The 20,636-nt window shown below is 39.1% G+C and overlaps 1 protein-coding gene and 1 pseudogene across 3 annotated transcripts in view; both read left to right on the forward strand.

The window, feature by feature from the left end:
- CHCHD3 (coiled-coil-helix-coiled-coil-helix domain containing 3) overlaps positions 1-20,636 on the forward strand; it is a 288,454-nt gene that overhangs the window by 46,159 nt on the left and 221,659 nt on the right. For all 3 annotated transcript variants that reach the window (XM_058724244.1, XM_058724246.1, XM_058724245.1), the window contains exon 3: positions 15,221-15,302. In XM_058724244.1, the coding sequence (XP_058580227.1) occupies positions 15,221-15,302 (82 nt within the window). The remainder of the gene's footprint in view (positions 1-15,220; positions 15,303-20,636) is intronic.
- Positions 12,512-14,705, forward strand: LOC131508969 (synaptophysin-like protein 1; annotated as a pseudogene).

Below are 20,636 nucleotides of genomic sequence, written 5' to 3' on the forward strand. Positions count from 1 at the left end.
TACCTGATAACATTTTTTAAAAGACTGGATCCAGTTGCTGAAGGTACTTAAAAATGACATAAATACATTTTTTAAAAGTACCGTGTGTATTTAGATTATACTCATTCTTGCTGCCTTCCTATAATTTGTGTTAGTTTTTCTATTATATGCTATAGTGAAAGCTAATTTATTTTGGTGTTTATAGAGAAATTATTCCTTACTAAACCTTTCATTTCCTTAATTTCAAGAAAGACTGTGAATTGTTGTAAGTTAATTTAGAGTGAGTAGCTTGAAATACCTTCTCATTTTCCTGGACTATAAAAATGATATGGCCTGTTGAACTGTTTGTTCAGTGTTAATTCTGATATTGTCACTTATGAAACACATAGTTTTAATTGGCCAGGAACCATCAGATGTAGATAGTTTTGATGGGAAGTGTGTTATGTTTGGGAAATTGTTTTCTTAAAGGCATTAACCTGGAAACGTCTGTGGGTTCTTAATGAAAACATTAGAATAGTTTGTGGGTAGATGGGTATCACCCTGTATCTCCATGTATTCTTGAGGTATCATGACAGTGAGCTGGAGTCTTTAGGCTGTAATTTGAACCCACCTTTCCATTTTTACTAAATTCCTGATGGAACCCTCAACCTTGTAGAACTCATCTTGAGGCATCAGAAGAGAAAAAAATTGACAAGTTGATGATTAGCAGAAAGTGGTTTTGGAAACCTTAAGGAAAATGAAGATGATCTGTATGACTGGGACCTGGCAAATGTGATTTTGGTGAGTATGGGGAGAGAGGAAGCTAGTAACACTTGGGCACCTGGGAGCAGAATATCACATTGGTGGAAGGCATTTTGCAGTTCTCAGCAGATTTGTATCTGTGTTTGAAAAATCCATATTGTAGCACACCTGCATAGCTCAGTCAGGAAGTGTCTGACTCTTGATTTCAGCTCAGGTAATGATCTCATGGTTTGTGGGTTCGAGCCTCACATCTGGCTCCATGCTGACAGTGCTTGTGACTCTCACTCTCTCTCTGCCCCTCCCCTGCTCTCGCTCTCTCTCTCTCTCTCTCTCTCTCTCTCTCAATAAATAAATAAATAAATAAACCAAAAAACCAAACAAAACAAAAAAAGAAAAATCCATATTACTATCAGTGCATTATTTGCGACTATCATTGGTCATATGGACCATAAAGTAGCTAGGTTTCCCATGTTTTTCTTGTTTCAGAGTGAATATTTAATTTAGTCTAAAGCAGTGGTGGTCAGGGATGAGGCAGTACTGTTTCCAGGTGGGCATTTTAGACATTTGTAAGGGAATCCTGGTGTTCAGTGGTGTGGGCAAGGATCTAGATGTCTTGCAAGGCCTGGGATAGTTCTGTACCTTGAAGAATTGTCCTGTGCCCTCAATTTTCTGGATGACTCATCAGAAATTTATGCAGTTGAAAACCTGCCTACTCAGCCCAGAACCTGTTTAACATACAAGCAGAAAGTCTGTTTTGCATGGCTTTAAGATATACTGAATTTTCTAAGAATGCAGCTGCTGTGTAACCATAGTTATATCTATTGCATTTGTGGTGATTTAATATATACGCTCAAGATTCAGACTATTTTGTTAAATCTTTTATTTATTTATTTTGAGAGAGAGAGAGCAGGGGAGGAGCAAGAGCAGGAGAGAGAGAATCCCAAGCGGGCTCTGTGCTGACAGCTTGATCTCGTGAACTGTGAGATCGTGACCTGGTTGGAATCAAGAATCGGATGCTTAACCGACTGAGCCACCCAGATGCCCCTCGTTACATCTTCTAGTGTGGTTAGGTTTGAGCATTGACTTAGCGAAAGGTCATTATTTTATTATAAAGTAGTGTCTTTTTATTCTTTTAAAAATATAACATGCAGGGTATTATATTGATTACAACTTTTTTGTGTCAGATTATCATTTATTTTCGGGATAGTAAAGGGACCATTACAAAATGTTTGCTAAAAGAAAGTAGCATTGTTTCTGATAGGGAGAAAAACACTGGTTTGAAGGAAGCACCTGTTTTCATTACTATCTTGGATGGCCCCAGGTATTCCAAATGGTTTACATCCTGAAACCTGGTGTTAAGCTAACAAAAATGACACGCTACTGAATGAGAAGAAAGGGTTCTACTGCCTTTCTCCGTATAGCACTGGTATTGAGGAAGTTTGTGGATCATTAGGAATATAATCATAATAAATGTTTTTACTCTTCTGTTCGGCCTAACTTTACTGTGGGTAATTTATTTTACTTCTCGAAAAAAGGTTAAGTGCATTCTTGGATTTAAATGAAAGACAGGACAAGGGCTTGGGTCTTGAATTCCCTGTGCACGGTCTTGTGTTTTAAAGGTGGTGCAATCAGCCTTGATCTGCTGATGTGCAGCTTCCGCAATGCCTCAGAGTATTATTTTTGCTTTACTAGAGATTATGACTACATTGAAATTCTTTTTTTCTGAATGATAAGTGGAAATTTGTTACTTCAGATGAAGGAAAAAAATAAACAGGGCTATTGATATAATTTTACTTCAAAAAAAGAGGCCGATCTAATTATCACAATGTGAATTAAATAAAAAAAAGCTCAGGATATTGCACTATAGCTTAATGAAAAATATAATACCAATGTGTATTATGCTGTCTCACAGTTTTAATATATTTGAAGTACCATAAATAAAATATGAATTAAGCATGGGTGTTAAACCTGACTTGCTTTTTCAAAAACTTCCCAGAAGAGGCCATTGTTCTGTAGTGGTTAGTTAGTGTGTTAAATACGTCCTTTTTGGCTTCTCACACTTAATGGGCTATAAATGAAGTCACTGAAGCCCAAAGGTCTATCTGTGATCCTCTTCTGTTTCTACTGTCTGATAGTGGGCCAGTGTCTAGAAATAGGACTCTGTAGTTTTCTTCCTTCTCAAAAGGGCCATAATTGGGTCAAAATTTTTATTTTCATTCAAAAGAAGAAAAGTCTCCAGATTGGGGTCAGTTGACATTTCCCAGAGCTATAGAAAGTTAGGTGAATTAGAAGGTAGAATTTATTTTCAGACTTTTGAGTCTTCTGCTTTTCTTGGGGTTTGATTTCATGCAAAGATAAGTTAGAAAATAATGTTGGTCACAGTTTAAAGAACTAAATATCCTATTTAGTAATTAATTTATTTGTGTATTATTTAATCACTTCTTTTATTAGTGATTAATGAATTTTTGGATAAAATACAGTCTTTATTGCCAAAAAGCACACACTTGTTCATAACAGTAGGAAGAGGGAAGATTGATTTATGACTCTAAGTGTCAGAGTGGTATTTGACTTTGTATTTACCAAAGCAAATTATTTAGGGAAGGACATTAGTCTTGGTTAAAGCTTTTTAGCACATGAAGTGGGCTTGTCCACTCTGTTTCACTGTTATAAATATACTTTAAAAATTGTGCTGTGAACGTTGCAACAGGGTGGTAATGAGAAAAGTGGACTGGAAGATCATATATAAACTTTAGTTGGTCTTCATTATGATACATTAAACAATCAGATCCTTATGAGTAATGTGTACATTGTATTCTCCAAATTACTTCTGAGAAACAACAAGCAGCATTCATCAGTCTTTTAACAATTTACAGATTATTCATTATGGCTGCCCTTCAAACATGCACAGATTGCCACTTTTTGTGAAAATCGTCTTTTATTTATAAAATTTCTATCTCGTTCTTGTTTCATTCCTAAACTTTTGAAGAGAGGCCTGCACCTGCTGCCCACCATTACTCTCTTGCCACTGATTCCTGGTGCTGACACAGTCTGAATTCCGTGCACTCCACGGAATGATAGGTAATTGTTAGCCATGCTTCCAGATCTTCCTCCAGTGCTCACGGTGGACTATAATTCACTGAACCTGGACTGGCCGTGGAGTCCTTCTAAACAGCACTCCAAGCAGCTGCTGCCAGTTGGTTGAAATTGGCGCATGAGATGAAGTCTCTTCCTCATTTGTGCACATGGTATCTTGGTTCATTTCTTCCTTTCCATTCCATTTCTTCTTTGTCTCTAATGGTGTTCCTCTTTTACTCCCCTCCTTCCTCTGATGTATTTTTAAGGCCTGTTCCTTAGTCTTCTACTTTTTTCTCTCTACACAGTTTTTTCCAGAATTCACTGAGCTCAGATCTGTAATTGTCATTCCCAAATCAGCATTTCTAGCCAAGTTGCAAATCAAATCTGAATTCCATGTGGTGATTCTACCATTACTTTCAATTGAATTTGTCTGAAATGGAACTCATTATCTTTCTTGCCCAAACAGCTTCTCCTTAATTGACCATCATGGGTATTAGTTTTCTGGCATCTGGTTGCACCTTTGACTTCTTTCTTTCTTCTCTCAGTTACAGAGGATCAGTTTTTCCACAAAAGTTCTTGTATCTTCCAGCACATCGTTTCTGTCAGTATCCTGAGTTCAGGTCTTCATCACCTCCTGCCCCCCTCCCACCCCCCCCACCCCCAAATTTGAGAGACCGTCAGGATCACTTGGAGGGCTTGTTAACACACGGATTGCTGGGCCCCACCCCCAGGGTTTTGTGATTTATAGGTCTGGGGTGGGGCTGAAATATTTGCATCTCTCTCTGGTGCTGCTGCTGCTTGGGAGGGGAAAGAATTGGGGATGAGGGGATGAAGCTATACTCTGAGAACTACTTATTGCCTTATGATTTTCCCATCCTGTTTATCTGCAAACCTTTGCCAGAATAAACTTCCTGTCACACTCTGTTTCGTTGCGTTATTCCCCTATCTTAACAACTGTTCATGGTGCCCTGTTTCTTAACATTTCGTAACATTTCTTATCCAAACTTCTGCTTGGTTTCCAAGCCTCCTCACAATTAAACATAATTTACCTTCTATTTTTTCTTCTTACAAATAAGCTTTATCGCGATTCCTTTCCATCTCTAGTGTAGGTACTTGCTCCTGTCCCACCTGCTTCATGAACGTGGGACTCCACGAAGCACTCCATGACTACAGCCAACCTCGGTATGGTTCCTTAATATTAAACCTCAGTAGCACAATTTTACTAACTTAGACTATAATCTATAATAGTAGGGATCGTATGCCTTCATCTCTTCTTTTTAAAAAAATTTTTTTTTTTTTAACGTTTATTTATTTTTGAGACAGAGAGAGACAGAGCATGAACAGGGGAGGGGCAGAGAGAGAGGGAGACACAGAATCTGAAACAGGCTCCAGGCTCTGAGCTGTCAGCACAGAGCCCGACGCGGGACTTGAACTCACGGACCGTGAGATCATGACCTGAGCTGAAGTTGGACGCCTAACCGACCGAGCCACCCAGGCGCCCCTGCCTTCATCTCTTCTAAGGCCTAGCATAGGATTAAGTCAATGAGAATTTTTGTTTTTAAAGATTTTTTTTCATGTTTATTTATTTTTGAGAGAGAGAGAGAGAGAGAGAGAGCGAGCACAAGCAGGGGAGGGGCAGAGAGAGAGGGAGACGGAATCCGAAGCAGGCTCCAGGCTCTGAGCTGTCAGCACAGAGCCTGATGTGGGGCTCAAACCCATGGACCGTGAGATCATGACCTGAGCTGAAGTCAGACCCCTAACCGACTGAGCCACCCAGGAGTGCCTAGTCAATGAGAATTTACTACTTAATGAATTGACTGACTCCCCTAGTTTGTGTTATTCCTACAGGTTGCTTGATTTGGAAGAAAATAATTAAACAAAAATAAGTTCATATGGTTAGCCATAGAACGGAATACTAAGGTTAAATATTGAAACTGAAATCCCCAGCCAGCACAGGAAGCTTCCTCTCCTTTATAAGTAATAGAATGTCAGTAGTGTTGACTCCAGATTTCTGTAAAGGAGCGTCCAGGAGCAGAAACCTGGTGATGGTGGCAGTGCTGTGGGGAAGTGAGGGGGAAGGGTGGGGAGCTTGTCTTGAATTTCTTTTTTTGAGTAGAAGGTACACTTTTTACTTACATTGTATATGATTTTACAGTGTGTCTTTTTCTTCTTCTTTTTTTTAATGTTTGTTTACTTTTGAGAGGGAGAGAGAGATCATGAGCAGAGGAGGGGTAGAGAGAGAGAGGGAGAGAGAGAGAGAATCCCAAGCAGGCTCTGTACTGTCAGCACAGAGCCCGATATGGGGCTCGATCTCATGAACTGATTTTGAGCAAAATCTACAAAAACTAATTGTGGCAAAGCCTGGACTAAACGGGAGCCCCCTTCATTTCCAGTTTGGCCCTCTTTGCATTTCACAGGACTCCCTGGAGAAATGTTTGAGTATGTCCATGCTCAGGACTACCAAAGTGAAATGGAAGCAGGTTTGGGAAGTTTGGGTACTTTATTTGGGGCTGGAGATTTAACGCTGTTTCATTTATAGTTTTATCCCCATGATAAAACACATCCATTTCTGAAACAGAAAAAAATTAAGCTATGCATCAAAAAGCAATACCCAGAGGTAATTATTATTTTTTAATTTAAATTATAGATCTTATTTTCCTTGAGGCTTTGTGAGGTCTTGCAACTATCATTCAGGATATTAAGACATGAAATACTAGATCTATCTGATTCTCAATACTGGTTTTATGAATTATCTACTTAAAAATGTGGAAACTGTAGAATATGACTGATGAGCTTGTCTGTTGCTATACAGCTTCTGTGGCCTGGTATTGATGTGTGTTTTCCCATAGAAAGGAACACGGAGCTGGTTTCTGTGAGTGCCGATTGTGAAGTGAGCAATAAAGTGGACATTATTTGCATATTATCCATTCAAATTAGAAATTCACAAAGGTATATATAAATCCTGATGGAGCAGTAATACTACGAAAGAAGCCGTTAACTTGGTGCTCCTGACGTTTAGGCTGCCAAACTCTTTGTAGCACTGTGCTTTCTCATTCAGTATTTGTGGTTGTAAATGTGCATTAGAGAGTTTTCATTTAACATTGTCAATAACTTTAACATACAGGTAGCCCCAGTTACTCTGCCAGGTACTTCGACAGCATGTTTTTGAAGGCAGTCTTAAAGTACATTATCCTCGGGTGATAGTTAACATAACTGTCAGCTGAACATCATACTTAGTGTACATGTGTGTGTGCGCGTGTGTGTTTAAATCCGGTTTGTCTGCCAAGTAAATGGTGCTACAGAAGGATGATGGCAAACTGTTACATGTTTCTTTCTAACCTCAGAGATTTATCCTTGTCATCTTTTGACCTTCTCCCAATCAAACCCTGTACTTTTTATAAGGAGTGGGACAGGATTTATTCTGCAACCCATGCTGTGAGCCATTTAGTTCTAATGTACTGTGTGCTGTATTTCATTCATTGCATGGATGCTTTCATTATTATATTTAAAAGAATCAGTGCTCTTTCTTGTTTATTAATGAATTTGTTGAAATTATAAGATTAATGGATATTTCTCCAGAGCTGAAAATTTAATTTGGTTATGTCTTCTGGTGTAAGCTGTGGCTCAACTATCTCAATCCTGGCAGAGCTTCATTGTTTCTGTAAAATCTGCTTGTGTTATGCGAATGTATACATTTATTTCCTTCTGTCAGTAGATCGGCGTAGTTTTTTTTTTTCAGTGGTTTTAAACCAGCATATGAAAATAATAGGCTTTGTAAAATCGGACATGACGCGTGTGTGCAGATGGTAAAACTGGAAAGAGAAATAGAGGAAAGAAAGAGTCCCGAAGGACCTGACATTTCGCCAGGAGGCAAGCCATCATTTCATTAAGTAACTTCTGGAGATTGTCTAAGAAATATGGTAACTGGGGAGGGAATTATAGTGTAAGGATGTTGCAAAGAAGATGAAGGGAAAAGGAAAGTCATAGGCGGAAAATGTTACAGGGGACATTGATACGTCCCTTGAGGTTCAGGGAATCCATGTAAATCTTGAATCATCGTTGTAGTTTCAAGTTTTTGTGTTTTCATACATGTGAGGCATTCATAAAATTCTTCCATCTTTTGGAGTCATTTCTGTTTTCCACTCAAGGAACTGTCTTGAGTATAGTGAGTCTCTCTCTTCACCCCTTCCTTCCCGGTCTCCTTCTAGCTTAACCAGTTTCTGAAAACAGGATTTAGACACAAGTCATATCACATAGAAGCAAGTGAGGCATAATGAATTGATGCTACACTTCCTCTGAGTATTAAGACCATGGTATTCTATTCCTAAGAACACTAGGATCTAGAACAAGGTAGGAATCTTGGAGTTTCTTATTTGATCCTGAACCCAAATGAGAAACTTAGATTCTCAGAATTTCTTTAGACTTTAAATTCTCAGGGGTGCCTGGGTGGCTCATCTGGCTAAGCGTCTGACTCTTGATTTTGACTCAGGTCATGATCTCACGGTTTGTGAGAATCAAGCCCCACATTGGGCTCTGCGCTGAGTGTGGAGCCTGCTTGGGATTCTCTGTCTTCTCTCTCTCTGCCCCTCCCTGCAACCCCTCAAAATAAATAAATAAGATTTAAGACAAAAATAATTTAAATTCTTAGAAATTTAGAATGTGGCCAAGAGGAGTAAAAGATTGCTAGGCAGTCAGTAAAGAATTAGTGGACTAATGAAAACATGTGTTTAGAATGTTGTTTACTCAAAACAAGTACAGATTTGTTAGGAATTGTGAGCAGCTTTCAACCATACAAGTATTTATTATTTTCTTTTTCTTTTTTTTTAATTTAAAGTCTTAAAAATTTTTTTTCACATTTTTATTTATTTTTGAGAGACAGAGAGAGACAGAGCATGAGTGGGGGAGGGGCAGAGAGAGAGAGAGAGAGAGAGAGAGAGAGACAGAATCCGAAGCAGGCTCCAGGCTCCGAGCTCTGAGCTGTCAGCACAGAGCCTGACGTGGGGCTCGAACCCACAAACTGTGAGATCATGACCTGAGCTGAAGTCAGATGCTCAACTAACTGAGCCACCCAGGTGCCCCTATTATTTTCAATAATAGTTTTAAATAAAGGATTTAGGGCCAGATTTGCTATATCCAAGCCATTGCAATACTTGACTTTTTCTCACATGTTCTTTGGTCAGTGTTGTATCATCTATAACTAATTGAGAAAATGCCAGTATTTGTGTTCATTAAGACACAATTTGCCACTGAGGAAGACATTAACATGTTTTTTGAGAAGATTTTTAAAAGCAAAGCATTCAAGTATGTGAAGAAAATACCCTTTTGTCTTAACACATTTTAAAAGGAAAGTGTCGTATGTATGTAAAAGCTGTGGAACCATACTTACTGAGCTTGAAATAGGTTTGCAGATTTCCATGGCAAATCTGATTTATATGGCTTGAGCATTTCTCTTTTTCACTTTTTCTCATTTCACAAACTTTTCCCGTCCCTAAAGATCTGCTTGGAAACTCACTGTGCTAATAGGCAAGGTTGGCCTTTCTTGTGCTTCTCTTAAAGTAGTCCATCCTGAAACTCTGACCTTTTAATTTAATAACGGTTTTATTTGAGAAAATGTTCAGATCCTGAGAGCTGAAAAGAGTGTTTTCAGAAAGGCCATTTTAAATAGTGGTCTCCAAATGGTATATGTTTTTCCCTTCTGTGCTTTGGACCAGACCCCTCAGAAGAAGTATATTGTTGCTTTCTGTATTCTATTGATTTAAAAACAAATAACATGAAACTTAGATTTGCTCAAAACCCATTACTACACTGGTTTATTTTCCTGCCTGGCTTAGATTTGCTATTTTAGATTTTAAACTCTTTATGCTAGGTCATGTTTTATCTTTGGTTATTTTAAATTCTCACTTGTAGCTAAGGTAATTACTTTTTCAGCTGTGACCTTGGATGTGAGACCCAACATTGCATTTTGTTTTTTCTTTTTTTAAGAACTGGCTGGGGCATTAGAAAGACAGCTGTGCGTTGGTGTCTTTCCTGACCATAAGTGATGTCAGCTAGTTGGTCCCTTGGGCATGTCTTCTTCAGTGACCTCTAGGAGATCCTGGCCCTTTGCATTGCTGGTAATTTCACTCCCACCTCTTTCCCTTGTGGCCTGCCTGGATGACATCACCAGTTACCTCCATCTCTTTCTCACCTCACCCCTGGCCGGTGGTGGGGTTGACCTGATAGGCAGGATAGTATAGAGAAAGAGGACAAGCCTTGAGGCTACATTTCTTTCTCTGCAATCTCTTCTGCATGGCTGCCTTCCCAGCCACCCAGCTCGTTGCCATTTGGTAATGGAGTCCTTACTGTTCCAGTTTAGGTGTATCACATGATTGTAAGAAGCTCTCTGCAGACTTTGGCTTTTCCCGTGGTAGGAAGCCCCTATATGTAAGAGGCATAAAGCACGCTGTGGAAGATACGGAGACTTAGGAAACAGATCCCATTGCTGTATCCTCAGACCTGGGATGCTGACGTCTCACTGAAGCTTAGTTTTAATTGGTTGAATGAAATTCAGTTGAATTGTGGTTGAGAATTTGATTGCATTTTGCCTGAGAGAAATGTTGCTGTGGTAATTTGAAAAAATCCGGGGGGGAGGGGCGCCTGGGTGGCGCAGCCGGTTCAGCGTCCGACTTCAGCCAGGTCACACGATCTCGCAGTCCGTGAGTTCGAGCCCCGCGTCGGGCTCTGGGCTGATGGCTCGGAGCCTGGAGCCTGTTTCCGATTCTGTGTCTCCCTCTCTCTCTGCCCCTCCCCCGTTCATGCTCTGTCTCTCTCTGTCCCCCCAAAAAAAAAAAAAAAAAAAATCCGGGGGAAGCGGTGTGACTACACATCAGCCTGTGTGTGGATTCTAACTGGTATGTGAAACTTAAGGGTATAGTTTGGGCAGCACTAATCCGATTAAATACTTGTTTCAATTTTTGCTACTAATTAGAGCTACCAGCTGTGAGCAACTTGAAACAATGTAGTGTGATGTTGTTTTGCTTGTTTATGAGAAGTAGCTGACAATGTGAAAATCATCGCCTTGTGGAGTGCATAGCCTCGAACTTCATAGCCACTTGACACCCGTGTAACCCAGCGGGTCCTGTTTTTGGTTGAGGAAGTCGAACCTCGGGTAGGTTATTTGACCGATACAAAGTCTAGCTAATGGAAAAACAGGGACTATTCTGTTTAGACTCTTCGTTGACCTCTATTACTGTCTAATTTCTCTTGTTGGTGTTTGCATTGTTTTAAACCTTTAATACTAAAAGAATTTTAAGATTTGCCTGAATATAGACAGAATTCTCTGTTCTAGTTCTTTTCTTGATTTTATGTGACCTTTTCAAAGCCTAGACTTACATCTTTCTCATCCTATGGACGGTGAAGGAGGAGAGAAGCCAAAGGGCAGCATAGTATATAGTTGAAAGGGACCCTGGAGAACATCCATTTGAGGACAACTTTTTGAGGCAAACTGTCCAGAGAGGCTGGTAACTTCCCCTAGGTCCTCCAGATTGTTGATGGCCAAGCTGGGATTAGACTCAACTAGTGTTTACCCTTTCCCTAATTCGTTGTCCATTCTTCTTTTTTTGTATTATTTTCTTTTTTCTTTCTAAAGCTTTATTGAGATGGATATACATTTTATTTGTACATTCATCAGTGGATAGGCATTTAGATTGTTTTCACTTTTGGGATATTGTCAATAATAGTGCCGTAAATTTCTTCATGTTCTCAGCAACACTTGTTAATGTTTGTCTTTTTGATTATACTGTGTTTGAATTGGTGTATCATTGTTTTGATTTGCCTTTCCCTGATGATGAATGCCCTTCAGTCACTTTTCATATGCTTATTGGCCATTTGTATGATCTGTTTTAGAGAAATGCCTATTTCTATCCCTTGCCCATTTTTAATTTTGTTGTCTTTTTGTTTGTGTATTCTGGATACAAGTCTCTAATCAGCTATATGATTTGTCAGTATTTTTTCTCATTCTGTCAGTTGTCTTTTCACCTTCTTGATGATGTCCTCTGATGCTCTTGTTGTTTCCTGATAATCTACAACTTACAGAACACAGGGGCGCCTGGGTGGCTCAGTCAGTTAAGCGTCTGACTTCGGCTCAGGTCATGATCTCATGGCTCCTTGGTTCAAGCCCCACATCAGGCTCTGTGCTGACCGCTCAGATTCTGTGTCTCCCTTTCTCTCTGCCTCTCCCCTGCTCACACTCTTATCTCCCTTTCAAAAAATAAATAAACATTAAAAAATTAAAAAAAAAAGAGAACACATCCTTATGACCTTTCCCATATCTTCTTTGTTATTGTCCAGTGTCAGCTAAATTTTAAAAAGGCTTTCTATGTCCTGTTGTAATTCACTTTTTTTGCATATGCGCTGAGGCAAGGTGCTGATAAGCGTGGAGATCATCAAAGTGTTGTTGCACGGGAGAGACGGTCCCACCTCATTTCCCACCTAATAGCCTCTACCATTTGAAATACTTCTTAGTTCCTGTAGGTATCCCTAGATTCCCCCCAATTTTTGTGGTGCTTTCTTGGTCATGATTTTGGGTAGTGGATTTCTAGTAAAGAGGAAATGCTCTCTACATATTTCTTATGAAGGCTCTTAAGAAGTATGTCAGATTTGTCTATTTGATTTGCTATCATAGCTGTAAGAATCTTTACAAAACATATCGTACAACATCTTCCAATTGGAAACACCAGATGTTTCAAATCAAGTCACCAGGTATTTAGAAAGCTCCAGCTGTGTTCTCAGCATTTTTTTTTTTTTTTACATCTCTCTCCAATTGTTGGCACTTGATGTGGATGACATAGTTTCCAAAAATACGGCTTTAACATTTTTGCTCTCTCCCCCCTTCCCTCAGAGGATGTCCTCCTTCCAGCTCAACCTCAGCCTGCTCAAGGAGCTACTCAGCCTCATCAAGGTCCTCGAGTGGATTGCTTCTATCTTTGCTTTTGCCACCTGTGGAGGTTTTAAGGGCAAAACAGAAATTCAAGTGACTTGTCCTAAAGTTAATGAAAATAAAACGATTACAGCTGCTTTTTTGCCTATCCATTCAGGTTGAATGAAGCATTATTTGAGGCAATTCCAGATGCAAACGTGTGTGATGTAAATTGGAAAAATTATGTCCTTATTGGAGATTACTCTTCTTCTGCACAATTCTGCGTTACATTTGCAGTCTTTGTCTTCCTGTACTGCTCAGCTGCCCTTCTGCTCTATGTTGGTTATATGAACCTGTGTTGGGATAGTCGAAACCTTCCCATGATTGGCTTCATTGTTACTCGTTGCCACTTTTCTGTGGTTGGCGAGCACTTCAGCCTGGGCTAAAGCTCTTACAGATATTAAAGTAGCTACTGGTCACAGTATTGTCAAGGAACTTCAGCCTTGTGACCATCAAGAAGTGACATGTTATTTTGGCTCTGTAACTAGTATCGGATCCCTAAATGTGTCTGTGATCTTTGGCTTTCTGAATATGATACTTTGGGGAGGAAATGCATGGTTTGTGTACAAGGAGACCAGTTCACACAATCCACCAAATACTTCTGCTTCCCACCCCAAGGAGGTATTCCACCTCCTTCTGGAATATAATTAAAGGGAGAAATACACTGTATGAAACATATGTCTATACTCTGACCTGTTGCCAACATTTTGAGAAGCATTATTTGTTTCTAATAAAAGTAATGGCTTTTTCAATAAATTGGTGGGTTTAAAATTTTGCTGCTTTTTTTATATAAAGCCTGTGCCTTTCCTAGAAATTTAAGATGTAAATGTATTCTCACATGTAAATTTGAAAATTCAGGGGCCTATTATGAGATGATACACATTTTTAGATGACTGGTTATTTCTTTACTAAGTTGTTTGCCTTCCAGAGTTGTTTACACCTTAAGCCTTAACATATGTCTTCACTCAGAAAAGAGTTACATTGTCATATCATAATAGGAGGAAAATCTCTATTTGGAATATACACTACTGTAAGTTTGTACAGATCATACATCTAAGACCTGTCTTTGTTTAAGAAAGCCTTGATTACATAAATCATATTTAGAAAAAACATTTAGTTCAGAATTTGTATCTGAACATTGTTTATATGTTATGAAAAACTTTTATTGCAAAGACTGGTTGTATGTTTTATTTCTGGTTTTCTAAGTGACCTACGGTACTTAATAGGTGTACCAAAATTGTTTTGGAAATGGGGTTTGGAAATTTCTGATAGATGTATAGTTAAGTTAGTGATTCTGTCGCATGAGGCAGAAGCTTCTATTACACTGGTTGTTTAATAGACTTGCTATAGAAGTAGAAAGAACGTGGTTCAAGTCGAGATTTTGATATGTCTGGGCATTACTCTCAATAGTATTTGTTGTCCTTTGTTGCTCATGCCACTTAGCGCAGGCTGAGACCTAGTCTCCTTGCAAGCAGAAAAATAAGCCACCTGTTCTCGCAGACCCTTTCATAGGGTTAAAAAATTTTAGATTGCCTTTCACTTTGAAACATTTAACCTTTAGATTCAATGAAGTTACTATTTTGAGTATAGCATTGATGTTGTGAAAATAAATGCAATTTGGATTTCATGTTTCTTCATGTTCATTCTTCTTGCACAAGTGGATGATTAAGGAATTATGCATCATAAACAGGAATTTAAGTGAGCTGTGTTATGGGTGCACTGTCTTTGTGCACACATTTGGGTGTATTCTGAATGCAGGGATTATTCACATTTTGCTTCCTAATATTTTTGTTGTGCAGGGCCAGATTTCTCATTCTTACCACACGATTGTTTATATGTGAAGCACATCTTGCTGTTGCCTTGTGTTGCTTTTGTTCATGGCAAGACTTGTCAGTATGAGAATGTATATCTTTTATGCAACAAACTTAATAAAGAAGTTAAAAGAAAAATAAAATTTTCATAAATTGTAAATGTCCTTTTTCACAAATCATGGAAAAATGGTTGTAAATACAAATGATTTTCTTCCTGTCGTAAGTGGTTCTTTAAAGTGTTTAATTATCAAAGTGAGAATGTTTTGATGTCCTCTTCCTCTTCCTCTCCGAAGTCCCTTCCTTCCAGCCTCTCCTCCTCTTCTACGTGATGGTCACACTTTAATGATAGGACATCATCCTAAAGAATTTGTACTTAATGGTTCGGTCCCCACTGGGCAGTAAGCAGCTACTTGAGTTTATTATACGTTTTGGCAGGTGTGGAAATTTCTAGGTCACCAGGGAACTTTTGATTAAATTACTCCTGAAGTGCACTAATTGGTCTTTTCTACAGTGCTTAGGTAGTTCCAAGGAGATGCTGACCAGCTGGCAGAACTTTGCCCACTAAGATCTAGTCTTTGCTTTGTTTTTCTGGAGTATTGTCTTGCTTTTGTTTTTAAGAAATCATTGATTTTCTCTCCTTCCACTCTATTGATCCTAGTTTCTGATGAAGAATTGAAAAGAAGAGTGGCTGAGGAGCTGGCGTTGGAGCAAGCCAAGAAAGAGTCTGAAAATCAGAAACGGTGAGTTTTGTGATACCTGAGAGAGATTTTGGTGGACTTTTGTCATAATTATGAAATATTTTTGGTGAGGAGTGATTGTAATAAGACTCATATTTGTGTCTGGGCTGCAGAATGTGTTGAACATATGAACGTGGCCATTTTCTAGTTTTGGATGGTGCTTGTTCAAACCCTCCCTTACTCTCTTCCCACACTTGATTGTGACAGCTGTATCTCTCGTGTGGTTCTTAGCTGCGTGATTATTGTACAGTTTCTCGGTATGTGAGAAGTATTTCTTGAGGATTCTCCAAGCATTTCTGAGGCTAGTTTCTCTCAGCAAATGGTTTGCGATTGTAAATTGTGTATTCTACTGTGGGTGTTAAGGTTTACGGTATTGTAGCTGCTAGTGAATGTTACATGTTTTACATAGTGCTCATATTAACAGATAGGACTAATTAGTAATGTGCTCACTTAAAAGAGCGGAGACATTGCAGAAATATATAAGGTTGAAGAATCAAAATCCTCCATAACTCTGTTCTATGGAGATAACCACTCTTGAACATTTTATTCTTTTGTACACCTGTACAATTATTGTCATTGTTACTACTGCTAACAGCTGAAAGAATGTTCACTGAAGTGTTTTTGTAATAGTAGAGAACAGGAAGCAATCCACATGCCCATTATGGGGACAGGATGAATGACTTAGGATACATGCCTACAATGGAGTACTAGACAGTCAAGTAGATCCTCCTGTGCTGATTCAGATAGATGTGGAAAAGCCATAAATTGATAAAAAGCAACGTTCCAAACAGCATAATTTTTTGTGGTAAAAAATACTACTTTTAAAGATTTAAAGTATGTACTTATTCATAAAAATATATGAATACATTCTAATCCAAAATAGAGTCAAGTGTTCCATCTGTGCTCCTTCTGAAATTTGCATGTAGCACAGTGTATTATATAATCATGTGAATATCTTTCTACTGTGAATACTAGGCACATGCCTACCATGTGTAGATGCCTAGTATGTATTTGTTCTTATTTTGGACTGCTTAACTATTTTGTTTGAGAGAGCTCAATGTAAAGAATCTTCGAATTGGATTCTAGTCCTCACTGACCACCGGACCTTCAACATATAATTTAACCTCGCTGGGCCTTAAAGATTTTTATCTCTAAACTGAGGAGTTTGAAAAATGTTCCCTAATATTTCTTTCCCTTTGACAATGTGCTGAGCTACCTCTAATTTACTTGAAATGTATGGAATAGGACATAAGTTTTAAGATTAAGACCACCATTTTCTCAGGAAATAGGGAAGGCTCAGGGCTTAGGGTTTAAAAAAAATCAAGATGTAATTAGTACTGCTAAAAGGGTTTTCTGTGTATTTCAATAGTTTCCTACGCAACACTTTATAATTACTTAATTGGGTTAGGTTGGTGGAGTATATAATTAGAGAGTGGAGTTTAAATATTCAAAAGATTTCAGACCACTTTCATTAAGAAGCAAAGAAAATCGATATGTTATGGTAGAATTTCTTGTCTTTGAAATTTTATTATTTTTAATTGAATTTTATTTTAATAAGGCTTTTTTTTTTGGTTAGACTCTGATATTTACTTTGCTTATTATATTTCACATAGGACTTTTGTCTTTTCTCCACATATGGTACAGGCTTTCAGTTACAATAACTCTCACTGTGGTGTCTTGTTTTTGTTTTCGTGTGTTTTCTCCCCCCCTTCATTATTCAACTCCCATTTGCTCTGCCTTGGTCTGTGAAAGGGTAAAGGGCAAATGGGATGAGTAAAAGGTACCAGTGAGAGCCAATCTCTTATCTCTTGTGGACTGGGGTTGGCAGCTTTGCTGTAACTGGACAAATGACTATTGATAAAGAATTTATTTTCTGTCACCTTTAAGGAGAGCGGAGGGTAGTACAACCTTTTTATTATTTTTTCTTTACAAAAATATTTTGTCTGAAGCCTTCTTCAGAATGAAAATTTCCAGCTGTCAGATCTCGGCAAAAAGTGTGTGTTCATCTGTATGGTAGTTCTTGGAAGAATCAATAGCTATTTTTTTTTTTTTTCTTTCTTTTTTCTACTGGAGAAGAAACTTTAGAAGAAGCATTAAGAAAGTTTTATGCATAGTCTTTTAAAAGCAACTTTTTGGAGTCACGAGGCATTTGTACATTATTGTATCTGTTGCCTTAATTGAGTAAACCCTGGTAAGCAGTTTCAGAGAATGGTTCCTTGTGCCATTGTCCCGTCACTTGTAATGCTGCTTCATTGTTTCCCCTTGCTGTCCAGATGCACACATAACTGCAGGTAGTTTCCCAAGCACTTAAGGTTGGCACGTAGGTACACGTATGTGTAAGGAATCAAATTTGTGCAAAAAGGACTTTGGAAATCATTTAGATTTTGTTATTTTTCTCTACAGAGTATTTGTTATCCTTGTTTTACCTTCTTATTATGGACATTTTAAAGCACACTGAAAATCAGAGATAAGTACAATGAATCCCAAAAGCCCATCACACTGTTTCAACAATTCTGGCTTCATCTATAATCCATTCATGCTGCCTATGTGGCAAATGGTAAGGGAAGCAGTAATATTTTTTTTCTTTTAAAAATTTTTTTTCTTAATGTTTCTTTTTGAGAGAGAGAGAGAGAGAGAGAGAGTGTGTGAGTGAGAGTGAGAGACAGAGTGCGAGCGGGGGGAGGGGCAGAGAGAGAGGGAGACACAGGATCTGAAGCAGGCTCCAGGCTCTGAGCTGTCAGCACAGAGCCTGACACGGAGCTTGAACTCAGGAACCGCGAGATCATGACCTGAGCCGAAGTTGGACATTCAACCCATTGAGCCACCCAGGTGCCCCACCAGTAACATTTTTAATAAGCTGATGAACTTTGTGGCAGCGAAGTAATCCAAAATGTCTTCCATCAGGTTAGCTTAAAGAAGGACTTTTGTTTCAGTTAGGTTTTTTGGTTGAAAGACTGAAACTGAACTCTGGGTAACTTAGGAAGCGAGGAAATTTTTAGAAGCATATTGGATAGCTCAAGAGAATCAAAAGGAAGATGAGAGAACTACTAGGTAGGGAAGAACTGAGTACTACTGAAACTGTACACAGCAGGGTAGAAGTAATTCTCCCAAAGGAAATCAGGATGAAGGTTTCACAACAAAGGGGAAAGAATGGTGGGTGGCTAAATTTCATTGAATTGAAGATGTCATCGATTTAAGAAGCATTTGATGTACCACTAAGAAAAAAACTGCTGCAAATTATAGCACAGTAGTTTATCTCTTAGAAATTTTATTGAAAGAGCTCATTAAGATTTACTTTGAATTTTTAAAAAACCTATTACTTTGTGTATTCATGAAAAAGGAAAATGTAAGCAAAATAAACAGGTTAAGGTAGTGTTCTCAAGTGAGGGAGGTTTTGGTCCCCAGGGGCCATAAGACAATGTCTGGAGACATTTTTGACTGTCACAGCTTGTCATTATTGCCATCTAGCAGGTGAGGCCAGAGGTGCTGGCTAAAAATCCTGTAATGCATGGGGTAAACCCCCCCACCCCACACAAAGAATGATCTGGCCCAATATGTCCTTGTTCATACTGGGTCTGATTCCTCTGACTCGCTCTTTGACTCAGGGTCTTGATGTTCTTGCTTTTCCATATGGGATCCCATATTCTGTGCTATCAACACCTTGGCAACGCAGCATTCCTTCCTTACAAGTTTGCTCCGTTGTCATTCCTGGGGTTTTTCCAGGCTGCTGCTGCCAGTTGTGCAAGTTTTGATGCTACGCGCAGGCCGTGACAACCGTGCAGGACTGCCGCGTGGCAGACAGCAGTTGTGAGATGCTTTCAGGCGGGAGAAAACACGGCACATCACAGTCCTGGAGCTGCATTCTCCGGTACAGTCCACACACGCTCCAGGCCATGACATCTGTCAGGTCCGAAAGGACTTCCTGAGGGTCTGCCTCCTGTCCTACCTGCTCGGAAGGCCTTGGACGGCATCTCTGCCTGGCAGTGCCACACGCCGTTAGATCCGGTTCAGAAATGTTTGGACTGGCCATTGAAAATTCACCTGAACTCTTTTCCTTTAAATCTCCACTGTCTGAAATCTAACCAGCAGACGTAGCCTAATTAAAAGTTGCTTTGTAGGAAAAGGTCTTCATTAAGACCAGTGACAATGCAGCTGATTGTAAGCCCCATGACTGTATGTGTTGTATTCTCATCGTATCTCAGAAAACATTTGCATGTGGAAGCTCAATTCAGTTAATTTTAGATCCGATTCTCTTTTATGAAAATCTTTAGTTATTTGCTTAGTTGACAAGATGACACCCCCCAAATCACTGACCTAGTAGTAGTACACTACAATTGATGGGTCTAATTTGGAATCCTAGTTTTGCTTACCACCACATCTCATGGATGGAACGGTTGTTTGGTGCATTGGGAGTCAAGAGTAAATTGAATGCCCGTGTCAGCAGTCTGTTTTTGCTGTTATTCTTTATTGCCTGTTTTGGATTATGGCTGACCGTACTGTGTTGTAACCGTAGTAGGCCAATGTAGCAGGGACACAATATGCCACAATATGTGGTCTTTTGCACCCCACCTCCAAGAGTCAGTCTCTGGCAGCAAGAAAAATGGAACTACTTCTGACCTCTGACCTTTGGCATTTGAATTTCACCTCTTTACCTGTAAAGGCAAGTGCAGGTGTTTCAGTTTTAATAACCTTTCTTCAAGAAACCAGGAAGGGAATAGCTACGCGATGTTGTAACTAACCGAGCATTAGCCAAGATGACTTACCTGCTGTTTTTGATGGACATCAGTTGAAATTTCACCTCATTTTTAATTACTTGGAAAATTACCTTACATTTGTGAGACTTAAAATAATTAGTTTGGTTAATAAATTAGTCATAAATTTTATCAGTATCTGGGTAAGTTAGAGTAGAGCACAGTCCATTCAGTTTTCAATTTAGAGCATCAAGTAAGGGCTTATGTCAGCAAACAAGGGCTTAAATAAGCTTATTTGTGCATTTAGTTTCTTATCGTAAAAGTGAAATTCACAGTGATGGTATCTTCTGTTTAAACTCATTATGTATCATAATTCATTTCAGCTTTATTATTAGATGTTTTCTGCCCTTGCAGGAAAAAACTGGGAAGGGAAGGAGGAAAGAGTCCACTGGAGAAAAACAGGGTATTGTGGGTTAGCGTCCCACTGAAAATACCTGTCAGAGGGGCACCTGGGTGGCTCAGTCGGTTAGGCGTCCGACTTCAGCTCAGGTCACGATCTCGCGGTCCGTGAGTTCGAGCCCCGCGTCGGGCTCTGGGCTGATGGCTCAGAGCCTGGAGCCTGTTTCCGATTCTGTGTCTCCCTCTC

Source organism: Neofelis nebulosa, chromosome 4 (genome assembly GCF_028018385.1).
Source record: "Neofelis nebulosa isolate mNeoNeb1 chromosome 4, mNeoNeb1.pri, whole genome shotgun sequence".
In the NCBI taxonomy this organism is placed as follows: Eukaryota; Metazoa; Chordata; class Mammalia; order Carnivora; family Felidae; genus Neofelis; species Neofelis nebulosa.